The sequence below is a fragment of the Grus americana genome, chromosome 1, assembly GCF_028858705.1.
Source record: "Grus americana isolate bGruAme1 chromosome 1, bGruAme1.mat, whole genome shotgun sequence".
Lineage (NCBI taxonomy): Eukaryota > Metazoa > Chordata > Aves > Gruiformes > Gruidae > Grus > Grus americana.
Window position 1 is genome coordinate 127301951 of NC_072852.1, and position 12463 is coordinate 127314413.

At 36.5% G+C, this 12463-nt stretch overlaps 1 protein-coding gene across 7 annotated transcripts in view; it reads left to right on the forward strand.

Annotated features, from left to right (window-relative positions):
* Positions 1 to 12463, forward strand: part of DMD (dystrophin) — a 1313294-nt gene that overhangs the window by 294365 nt on the left and 1006466 nt on the right. For all 7 annotated transcript variants that reach the window (XM_054840966.1, XM_054843533.1, XM_054803063.1 and 4 more), the window contains exon 2: positions 4331 to 4392. In XM_054840966.1, coding sequence (XP_054696941.1) covers positions 4331 to 4392 — 62 coding nt within the window. The remainder of the gene's footprint in view (positions 1 to 4330; positions 4393 to 12463) is intronic.

The window sequence follows — 12463 nt, forward strand, 5'->3', positions numbered from 1 at the left end:
GATGGAACTGCTTGCTGGAGACTGCATAAAATCCTCTATCACACAACCAAGCCTTCTGTTACTGTCTGTCTCTGCAGTGATTCAAATATTTTCCACATATTATGTAATGTCTTTATTGACACCTTAAAGACAATGATTTGTTTGTTTGTTTAAAATTAAAGTTTATAATCTGAGGATATGGCTCATTTCCCATATGCCAGAAGTGCCAGTGAACTTACGTTGAATGTCTTCTAATTTTCAAAAATGGGCTGTACTTACTCTGGAGGAGAGTTTTCTAAGCTACTTGCATCGGAAACCACCACCCACATCTGTGGAAGGCAGAATGCAGATGGTAGGAAAGATGCAGTCTTGATCTTGCAGGCCATAAGCAGAGAGGCTGTGGAGTCTCCATCCTTGGAGATATTCAAAACCAGACTTGACATGGTCCTGGGCAACCTGCTATAGGTGACCCTGCCTGAGCAGGGGGGTTGGACCAGATGACCTCCAGAGGTGACTTCCAACCTCAACTGTTTTGGGAAAGTATAATTTATTCAGTTGTGTCAAGAGGAAGAAAGGCTGAAGATGCTCATGAAAAATAGAGAAGGGTACACCAAAGAGTGGAAGCTTCCTTCCCCTCACTCCATGTTTTCTGTGTGAGTGGCCTATATCATATAAATTAAATGATGTGGTGACATATATACTGTATTTTTCTGAACCTTTGTTCATGTAAGATCTACTTGGTATTTGTCAGCTCACATTGTTTAAAAATATTGCTTTTTTATGACTTTTTTTAACACTGCTGTATGCTTTCAGAATAGTATCTAGAGTATATCAGATATTTGAATTTTTTTTTTTCCTATTTCCATTTTTTATTTAATGCGTTTGGTGGTATTGGGGGGGGGGTGTTGGAAAAATAACTGTAGTAATAAGTGTAGTTTACTGACAGATTACAACATAGTGCTGGGGTTTTTTGTGGAAAATAGAAGGGCATATCATTTGAGTAGCAGGTTGCAAACATGAACTGCTTTATTAAGTATCTAGGAAAGTTGTCTGGTAACCACTTGCTGTTAATAACAGCATCTTTGTTCTGTTAAATCCTGATTGCATGTTCCTAACCATTCTTCAGTGTACCACTTGTCTCTATTAGCTTTGCCACCTGATTAAATCTTAGAACTATCCTTTATCAGATGATTAGCTCCATTAATACTGCACTTTCTTTCCTGGCCATAATTTCGTATGAGCTCTAGCCTGGAATAATACTTTTAAAGTCAAATGTGCAGTTAGCTAATTTGAGAGGTTTGCATCCACAGTTGCAAAGCTGAATGCTCGTCTTACCAGAAATATATCACAACTGTAAGATTAATTTGTGAATGTGTTCTAGTGGAAACAAGGTCTATTCAGTGGTGCTAGAGGCTCTAGTACATGAAAATCAGATAAATCTCACAGGTCAGTATCTTTTTTTCTGGTAGGCTTTCTATAGACCACTGTGTGTTAATTTTCTGAGTCGATAACCCACAGAAAGGAGGTTAAGCCTGTTTCACTCCAGCATTTTGAGAAAAGCATACTTTTGCTGTGGCAAGTGATCGCATTGTTATTGCGGTAAAGGAATTCAGGATCTGTGTGTGCAGTGTTTCACGTTTAGATTTAACCTGAAGAGAGACAGTACACTATTCTGCAATTCTTCCAGCTTGAAAGAAAAGAAGTAAACATACTGTATTATTCTTGAACAGCTGAAGGAATTACCTGCCTGGCCATTTGATTATTATTATTATTGACTCACAGTAAAAACACCTGCAAGGGCATCCATCGGCTCGCTGCTGAAGGCTCTATTATAAACACAGCATTATGAAAGTGGCAGCCGAGTGGTGTTGGCACGTTTCTACAGCACCCAGACAAATGTCATTCAGCTTCCACATCTAGCATTCAATCCATAAATCTGGGTTAGGAGAACATCTTTTTGGAAAAAAACATCATGCTTACCATGGGGAAATCATGCCATGCATAAACAAAAGATGACTGATTCTTTTTTAGGTTAGGAGACTGTCACTAACAAATTGCTGTGGTATAAACTTGTCAGAGCAAGCACCTAGAGATAGAAGCTCTTGAAATGATCTCTGTATAAAGATAACAGCAACGGAATAACTTCCTGTTTGCAAAGGTAATAGAGCATTGCTTGAGCTTGCAATAAGTTTCAAACACTCAAATTGTGGGTTTAAGTCTCATTTTCTTCAGGAGACTGTGTTTTTTATTAGCTCAATGGCCATGAATTAATTGGTGACTAGCAGTTAAATTTATGGTATATATCTTTGTGGAACACCCCCCCCACCCCCCCACCCCCCCCAAACTGTTACTGAATATGCTATTATAGTAGCCTGGGGTGGAAAAGTGGAAGTGTGAACAGTTTGAAAGAGGCAGTTTTGCCTCTTTCCTTTTGCCTGCTAAATACCACATACTTTTCTTCTGCCCCATCTTAAGCTTGCATTTCACATTTTTATCAGAGAAGATTAAACAGAAATAGCTATTTATATGTAATATTTTATATAGAGTTGCTGAAGAAGTTTGCAATACAACATCAGATTGAATATGTATCTTCCACCAACAAAACGCATCTTCCTTGATTCTCCAATCTTTTGTGTATTGCACATGGCTGGAATAATTCAAAAATCATATAATAAACAGCTTACTGACAGTCAACAAAGAGGGAAGTGATGCTAGTGGGGGAAAATAAAATTTTTAACAGCTTTAGCATCATTTACTATCAAAAGCATGCATCTTCTCCACATGCTGTTGCTTTTTAATGAATATTTATTCAAATATCACTTTCAGTCAAGGGATAAAGCAAGAAGCATTATTTGGGATAGACAGCAGTAGAACTCTAGAAAGTTTATTGTAACAAATATATATTAGTGGCAGAACATATATAATGCTTGACTTCTATAGAATGTTTCCAGTAGTACTATTGCATTGTCAATCTTTGCAGTTATGATCATCTGAAAGCAATTAGAATACACTCCTTCCTGCATGCAGAAGTTTTTTTATAATGAAACAGTAGCTTTACAAACTCTAGTATTATTTTTTCATGAGTATTTAGTGTTGTTGAGAATCAAAAACATTTTTGTGAAAAGGCACTTTTCACAAGTGCTGTTGAGTTGAGGTTTTAAGAACAAAAGATATATTTCTATCAAAAAGATTTGGCTTGTCTCCTTGGAGGGGTGGAGGGAGGGAAAGCAAAGTACATTATTAATGCTGTGCATTTCTCACGTAGCTCATCCATACTTGTGGTTCAAATTCAGCTGAATCCATTAACATTATTAATTGCTGAACATTTCAGATGGGAATTTAATATCCCTTTTTATTTAAGAAGTGTAGAGAATTTTACTGCAAATGAAAAAGCAGCATTGAGTGAGCTTTATTTTCGTATAAGCATTCTGCAACCTTTTCCATATATGCCCTTTAATTCTAGTTTGGTTTGACTTTGTCATACAAAGAGGTCTGCCCTTCTGTATTATTTCAGGGATGATGCCTAATAGATCTTTTTGAGCAAATGCTTATTAGGTTCTCATTTGAAGGAATCTTTCTTTTCCCACCTACATAAAATACATCAGAATTGCACCTTTGTGTGTCCAGTTTCACTCTGCATCGAGACTGTACTTGCAACTTAGATACAGAAATAAAGGTCTAAGATAATCATCTCCCTCTGTAATGCTTTTTGTATTAAAGAATTGAGAAGGAATTTCATGTATGGCTGAACAAACCTGTGGTGGGTTGTTTAGGCTTGGTTTTTTGTTTGTTTGTTTGTTTGTTTTCTTTTGCCACTGGAGGAAAAAGATATTACAAATTGTGACAGGTAAATAGCTGCAAGGCAGAAAAAACAAAAGGTATAGCAGGGGCTGCCAATGGAGGACTACCATTGTAGTCCAGAAGGCTTCGATTCTTCAAGGAATTTGAGGATGTGCATATAAAATTGTTATTTCAAGTACTTTTCTAAAAGTGTTGTAGAAGAGTTTCCTGCTGCCAAAACCACTGGGTAACTTTTTTTTTATACTTATAGGAAATTAAGATTTGAATGGGATATTTCAGATCGTACTGCAACTTGTTCTCTTCCAGAAGAGAAACTACAGGATGGCTGAGATCAGCTAGGGATATAGACCATGACTGTGAAGGGAACCTGTATGCTTTCAAAAATATATTGATGTAATTGTCAAAGACAGAATACATCCAACTATGTGCCCTGAATGTGTTTGAATTATTAGTAGTAGCTTTACTACAAACCAAGACCGAAGCTTTAATCAATAATATTGTACTATTTTGTTGAATAATTCTAATGAAGTGTTTTGCTTTTGTCTGGCAGATGAACGGGAAGATGTTCAAAAGAAAACATTCACAAAATGGATAAATGCACAGTTTGCTAAGGTAATTAATTTTTTTTATTTATTTAAAAAACAAAATATGTTTTGTATGTTTTTCAAAAAAAACTATAGTCTCCCACTGAGGCTTAATTATCAAGATACCAGCTACAAGTTTCAGGTATTGCTGAATGCAGTTGACTGATTTATTAGAAAAAATGTCTGAGTTTTATTCCCTTGATTTCAGTAGGGACTGAAATATAAAAAGCCATCCTCTTCTCAAAATGTTCTCTGCCTCAATTTGATTTTATTTTTTTTCAAACTAGTGATGCAGACGTATTACTGTTTATTGGAGTCTTTTGTTTTGTTCCTAATATAGAGAGGAGTTTCCTTCTATTGGGCTTGTCTTTTCTTGTTTCTAATTGCAATCACAAATTTAACAAAACCAGATGAATTGGAGAGTAGCAAGGTCAAACATAAGAGGTGTGATCCATTCAGCAAATTATGAAAGTCAATTATAATATGTTTTGAAATAGTTATGTCTGAGAATGGTAAAGATCTCAAATGTACTGGAAAAAAGAGCAAATAACTAACTTATTTAAAGGGGCCCCTCCTAGCAGTATATAATATTTTTTATCTTTAATACGCAGGAAAAATTGAGCTCAAACTATTAATTTGATTAAACATTTTTGAAATTTCTAGGAGATAATTACTGAACTGTACTTGCCAGTAATAAACTAAATCAATCCCATAATCTGTCATTTTATCTGCTAGGGAATACTTGGCAATAGACAACAATGAAATAGTAGCTGTGATATATCTTCTGTTTAGTCTGGCTTTTGATTGTGTCCCATCTGATCCTCCTCATTAAAAAAGAGGAGTAAGATAATCTGAATACAACCACCATAATGTTGAAAAACATGCTCAGCAGTGGTTCAGTCCAACGGGGAGTCCCACAGGACTCTTCCATGGTCTGAAGCATTTTCTAATAGTGATTCAAGTGATTTAGACAGCACACATTAGTGCTCAGCATCTTTACAGCAGACATGTTCAGCAGTTTGGAGGACTGGATCAGGATGAAATACAATCTTGAGCAAATGGTCTCAAATGGATTGATGAATTACAAGACAAGTGTGAAGTATTATATTTAGGACAGAAGTAAAAGGTATGCATACAAAAAGGGGCATAACTGTGCTGGCAATAATAAAGCAAAGCAAAGCTCTGGAAAGTGTGGGGAATCACAAAGGGAAAAAAAGCAAATTTGTTATGGCTGTGATAATGGAAGTGCTTGACAGAAAGTGAAAGATGTAATTATTTTATTTTACTAAGCAATAGTGAGATTTTAGCTTGAGTAATTTACTATCTTGGTGTTCCGTATATGAAGAAGTAGCCCCAGCAGCAGTCATATGATACAAGCTAATTTGAAATGTATTGCCAGTTAGGCCTTGTTACGGTCACAGAAATAGTTAGGGAAACCTAAGAGTAACTGTTGCTTCTATATCTAAAGAAAATGTCATGTTCCTAGAGCGTTGCTTTCTCAGAAGTGGTTGGTTTATGGAATAGCAAAGCTTGCAATTGCTGAGGAAACTTGGAGCAGGTCTACAGGAGAAGAACAAGAATTATGAAGGGTTTAGAAAATATGACGTATCAGCAGATGCTTTGAATGGTAGGTTTGACTCAGTCATCTGAATGATCTAGATGTCTTCCTCCAATTCTAGTTCAGTGGAATGTATTTTAATGGTATTTTAGCTACCTTTTACTTCAGTTCTATAACTAATATTTTTAGTTGTATGTGAACAAGCATTCATAAACATACTGGAGAAGTACTAATCTCCCTCTACCTCATTTGGACTCTGAGGAAAACCTCCTGAAGACTATGGTTCAAGATTTTTTTCTGCTTCATACATCAGCTATGTTTTGGACAGGGTCTTTTTCTTTCAACAACAAATCTACCAAAAACCCCTTGATCTTTAAATCTTGGACAAATTACTCTTGTCCTACAAAATTTTTATGTATACCACCAGAATAGTTGGTCTGAAATTGGAAATCACATCTGTCTGGTAAGCTTAATAATACCTGCTGGCTGCCTGTGTGGTACACATGCAGAAAGCATGGTTTGCTCTTCAGCGCGGTGACGTATCGTGCAAGCTTTCTTTCTCTCTAGGGTTTTCAGGACAGAAATACAGGAGGCCCTGCTTGTATTCTGCAGTAACGTGAGCAGTCATAGTGAATAGCTGTGTGCTGTCCTGGGACTGTGTTTCTCCCTTTTCTGAAGACCAAGACATTTTGGGAGGGGTGGTCTTCAAATCATTAAAATGGATCTCCACATGAAATCTACAGCTTATCCCCATTCTTCTCCTGACTTGTTTTCAGTGGTTCAAATCCATTTCTACTTCTAGCTGTGGAATTGATTTCAGTTAACGGGCTACTCCTGGTTAGCGATTTCTCATCATTGTTAGCTTTGTAAAAGTGTTAAATAAATGACTTTCATTGTAGAATTGGTTTGTATTCACTCCTATATAGTTCTAGAGGTGCCGTTGAGCAGATTAGCCTACGGGGTCAAAATTAAGATAGAAGAATATATTATGTCACTCATTTCTCTTATTTGTGAGTAGTGGAATTAATTAACTGTAAAATATTTAGGATTGAATGAAATAGTTTTATACAAATAATAATTTTCTACAATATACCCATCCACCACCCTCCATAGCTAAACCCCCCCACACCTATGCTGTCAAAGAAAAATCTTGGTTCTAAATGTTCTAAATCTTCATTTGTGTTGGGTCTATAGTGCGTTGGCCCCCAAAGAGCTGTATTCCTTTCCTAAAAATTCAGTTTTGAGAGTACCTGTGTCTCAGTACACTTAGACTGAGCTTTTACAACACTCGCATCTGCAAGTTGCTTTCACATGACTAGAGATGTAAAGACAAATAATGCTTTTAATGTCAGAAGTTGTAAATTATTGAAAAATAATTTTCTAATTTATGTGTCATCAGCATAATTTAAGAACCCACGTATATTTTTTATTTGTGAGGGGGAAAAAAAACTATTGTTTGAATCACAGTCCTGAAGGGAAGTAGTAGTCCCTCTTCTGGCCATGCACGCAGTGATATTTTAGTTGGATCATGCGTAGATACTTTGGACTTAGATGCCTTGAGTTCAGCAATGAACTCTGCTACCACTTAGCTAATGAATCAAGTCCCTAACCTGAAATCCGTAACACACTCTCAACCACACCATCTGGGCAGTTTTCCGTCTGTGATGTGCAGAAACCTCTGGAGTGCTCCAAGAAGTCTGTGAAAGGGTATCTAGGGAAAACTAGCAGAACTGTCAGCAAGATTACACTTGATATAGGTGAGGCCATGTCTCTCTCCAAACTGTTTTTGGCAGGTCAGGTGGGATGCTCTAAATGGAAAAACTGGGGAAAATGCATTTGAAGGTCTCTCTTACAGCTTCTCAAAAGAGCAGATTTCTCTCTAACTCCTACTCATTTTACTGGTCAGAAAGTGGATTATCCAAAAAAACATGTGCTTTAAAGATTACAGTATGTGACTCATCCATAAGCAATTAATCATTGTTTCAGTAAGATAGGCCAAAAGTTGGGGGGTTATGCTTGTGAGACAAAACACTTCGCAAATTAGAAGTATAAGAAATGGGAGAATGTAATCCAAGAGACCTTTGTGTTTTCTCCCTTCTAATCATAGACACTGTGTATGATTTTCTTTAGTGATACCTTCTTGGTTTACCATCTAAATGGTGTGCAATAAATTGAAACTCAAAGCAACTTTAAAAATGTGGAGCATATTACTTTAATATTTTATTCAGAAAGAGCTTTTCTTTGCCCTCAAAATAAGTTTATTTATAAAATAATGAAGTTCTGCAGAGTGTATGTAATGATAGCAAAGGATCGTATTGTAACCTAGTTTTTAATAATAGAGCTATAATTAGAGCTCTCACAAGAGATATATCTAGTCCTGGGTAGACTAGATTTTGCTCAGATCTCAACCTTTTAAATTTGAAATAAATTTGAAATAACTGAAACCTTTGTTTATAAATGAAACACAGAATCTTAACTATGTGTTTTGGGAGAACGCAAATATATCAAAAGCCCTCAAGTGTAGCAGCTCTCTGCTGGATCTTTGAAACAGCCAGAACAATGACGTTAACAATGCCTGTACTCCATTTTAAATGAGCTTATGTTGCCTCACTGGTTAAACATATTTAGTTGTTCATTGCATAATAGGCTTCAAAATAGAAAGCATTACTGAAGATGGAAATGTTCTTTACTTGCATGTGGGAAAGAGCTTGTAAATGACAATTTTAAAATGAAAATCTGAAAATTCCAGCACCAAAAAACCCCTCCTCACCCTAAAAAAGAAAGAGAGTACTCCTATGACTAAAGAAATACCAGCAATTATTTTTTTTTTCTCTCAAAGTATGGACAATTTTAATGTCAGCAATAAAAGTATCTGTTGTGAGTACAGAGGAGGCAAGCAGCTAATCACTGTACGTTTTGGCAACTTGAATTTTAGGTTATACTGTAATGGCTAACTTGAGATGAACAGCTTAACCCGTAAGTGGGTTTCATAAAAGAATGGTAATTTGTGAATGAGTTTTCAACATTTTAACCTTCAATATTGTTGTGGTTTAGCCACAACTGGCAGTTGACCACTATGCGGCTCCTTGCTCACTCTTCCTCCTCCCCAAACAAAATTTTTATTTTGTTAATAAAATTTTGAAATTTTGTCTGTGGTAAAACCCTGATCAAATCTTTAATGCCTGTGTAGTAAAAGTGAATACGGTAGATGTCAGCTGAATTCATTAACTAAGCATTGATAATACCTTTGGAGCAGCCTCAGATTATTATTTTTTTTTTTCTGAAAGAAAACTTTCAGAAAATCACACAGGTTTAAAATTGTATCATTTCTGATAAATCTGGAAAAAATATAGTTGGTATTATTTAATGTTGGTAAGACACCACGATTGATATTAATTCGTCCTAAATACCTAATTAATCTGTTCTGTCTCTCTGTTGTCAGCCTTTTTAAGTGTTACAGTGAAAATGATGAGAAAGAGCAGTTTACTAATGTGGGAGCCAAATGACTTTTCTCTGCTACAGTGTGGCAAATAACCAGAACTCTCATTGAAGATTAATAGCACTTAACTTTGCTTTCCAGCTCTGTGTGATCAACACTACCCTTGGGATACATACTGTTTTAAAATACCAGGCTTTCTTATGCCAATAACTTTTTTATAATATGTCTTACAAAAGCACACCAAAGGCCCATCATATCTATTCTGTATTATTAAAGCAAAAGCTTTTAATCTTTTTTTTTAAGCCAAATGATGTTTAAACCTGATATAGAAAACACATTTGCATTGTTAAGTGTTAAGTAATTTTCCTTTTTTGGGTATCTCCAGAATACATAAGCAAGTGTCAGGGAACACACATGCTCAGAATTATTTGCATTGATATATAATAAATTACCTATTAAGTCTCCATATTCTGCATCTTTTTTTTTATGATGCAATAAAATGGGAGCATGCTGTGTGATAATTTATTATGTTTCAAATAAGTTTCCTTTGCAATGAAAAATTACATTATTTTTACTGTACTTTTTAAGGTAATGCCAATGGTAATATTGCCATTTATTTTACTTAGAATGTTGTTCTAGAACTTCTACCAGCTATTCATGTATTTTATAGATTTTTTTTGGTACGACCAAGAAAGTTACCATGAACAGAAACAGGCACAGTTTAAAGGCACAAATACCTTCATGCTTTGAATTTTGTGCATAATGCCAACTCCGTGTGCAAGCTTTCACATTTATAAACTTGATAACTTTTTATATTTTGCTTCCAAAGTAATTTTTCAGGTTTCTTTTGGCAAAATACTTAGGGTATGTCTGCCTTATCAATATTTAACTCTGCCCACTGCAGAGGCCTGGATGCTGGCAGGGATTAAAATAGAGGCTTAGTCCCTTTTGCACTTACTGTAAAAGCAAGGAACACCAGAAGCTGAGTGGTGTCTCAGTGCAGCATGACAAAACCAAAGTACTGTTTAAGAGGGCGGTCTTCTCTATTTTCTCTGTTCTTGCTAACATCAGAGGAGCAAGCCGCACGACCCACTGTGGCAGTCACGCAGCTGGAGATGCCTTGAAAACTGTCAGTACAGAAAAGAACTCTCTCACTGAAAACCTAGAAAGGACAAAAATGTATTTGGTTACGCTTCAAAGACACAAAGATAGACGTTTGAGTTTAACGAAAAGCTAATGGGACTATCTCTATATTGTTCTTAGCTGCTTTTTTTTTCATTCATTTTTTAAGTTGATGTTCAAACAGCGAAGGTTTTATTATGTGTGTGTGAGGGGATGTGATTCTCTAATGTTTTTCCTCCATATCATTCTCTCATTGCCAGGAGACTTGACAATTTTGCCTGGTTTTGGTTTTGGGTTGGTTTTTTTCCCCCTCAAAATGTCTAAATGACTGCAATTAAACAAGACAGCTCTTGGAGAGCAGAGTCATTTTCACTTTGATGAAAAGTGAAACTTCTCCTTCCACTTAATTATCTGCACATCTTTTGGTGGAGCTGTGGTTACCGGCCGTGTCTCTTGGAAGACCTTTTGCTTGCAAGTGAGACTCGCTTCTGTCTGCTCCCTTGACTGCACAAGCAGTGACATGTTTTCTCTGCTTTGCCTTAGTGGGTATAAATTCAAAACTGGCTACAGTTCAGGAGCAGCTTTTCCTTAGGGACACAGTGGGGTTTGCCTCCACCAGAACTTTATACCCATCTCCGATCCTTCCCAGGCTAAGGTACCCGTGGGAGCTCCAGACCTGGCGCCACGGCCACCCTGCCCACGTGCACAGCAGCCCTTGCGGGGGAAGTCCCCACCGGTCAGAAAGCATTAGAGCTGTCGCTGCTGCAGTCTAGTCACTGAAGATTATGTCATATTCTCAGTATCTTTTGTTTGCACATGCAAAGGTTATGCTCCTTTTCCAAATCAAATTTTAAGGCTCAAAATGTTTTCCATTAAAAGTGACTTCCCTTCCAAAAAACAAACAAGCGTGTTATCTTAAACTATGAGCATCTGTATGACAAAACACTTTCACCATCAGAAAAGTCTGAGTGAATACAGACTACATTTTAAACGCTTCTAAGATAATGTAGTATCCTCAACCTTTAATTTAACCTTCCATGTGGATTAGTGAAATCAGGAAGTTAGACTAAAATGTATACTTTAACATAATAAATGTTAAAATCATTTGTCTTTGCATTCTTGTTTTTATAGCCTCTTCTTGCAGAATAACAAGGACTTCCCTCAGATGCATTAGGCATGCCAAGCAAGCAAAGCAATCACTACTGTCAGCAACAGAGGGCACTGGACTTTCATTTCTAATATGTTTACTGAGGAAAAAAATAGTCAAGTGAGGTCCATTGAGCTCCTTCACCTTTTCCTTCTCACACTTGAACTTGGACCTCCTAGACTTTTATTCAAACTCTCATGCTTTTTTTGTTGCACTTAAAGTAAAAAAGATACATCTAAAGAAAACTGAATGCATGCTGTTCTCTTGAAGTTATTATGATGTATGTATCTTGAGGGGGGAATAGGAATAAGCTAAATATAGCACTACAATATTGGTCTCAGTGGTGCATATGTCTAGCTTGCAAATTTGTAAACATTTACAAATTTGCATGATTGTTGCTGGCAGTAGACATCATCATTTCCGTGCTCAGAATTCATTACCATTACATCTAATCATCTTCACAATCTCCAAAGCAAAACTCTTCATACAGGCAAATAAGGCTTTATTGGATTTATGTTATACTTAGACTGAAAGTTCAAAAATAACAACAGGAGAGAAAAAAATTTTTGAGCTACTGTCCCAATTATCTAAATGCCCTCCTATGCAATCATACTGAAGCTCAAGCAAATCATACGGACCACTGCCCCTATCTGCAAAAGAGGTATCACAAGCCCAAGGTTTGGTGGAGAGAGCAAATAGAAGGTGCAAGCATGTACACTTAGGAGCAGTGCACCTATCTTGAGCTTTCTACATCTCTTAAACAGATCCAGCATATCTCTTTGTGTCGGTGCCATGTCATGTTAGTCAGTGAGGGTGAAAGTCAGGGATTAACT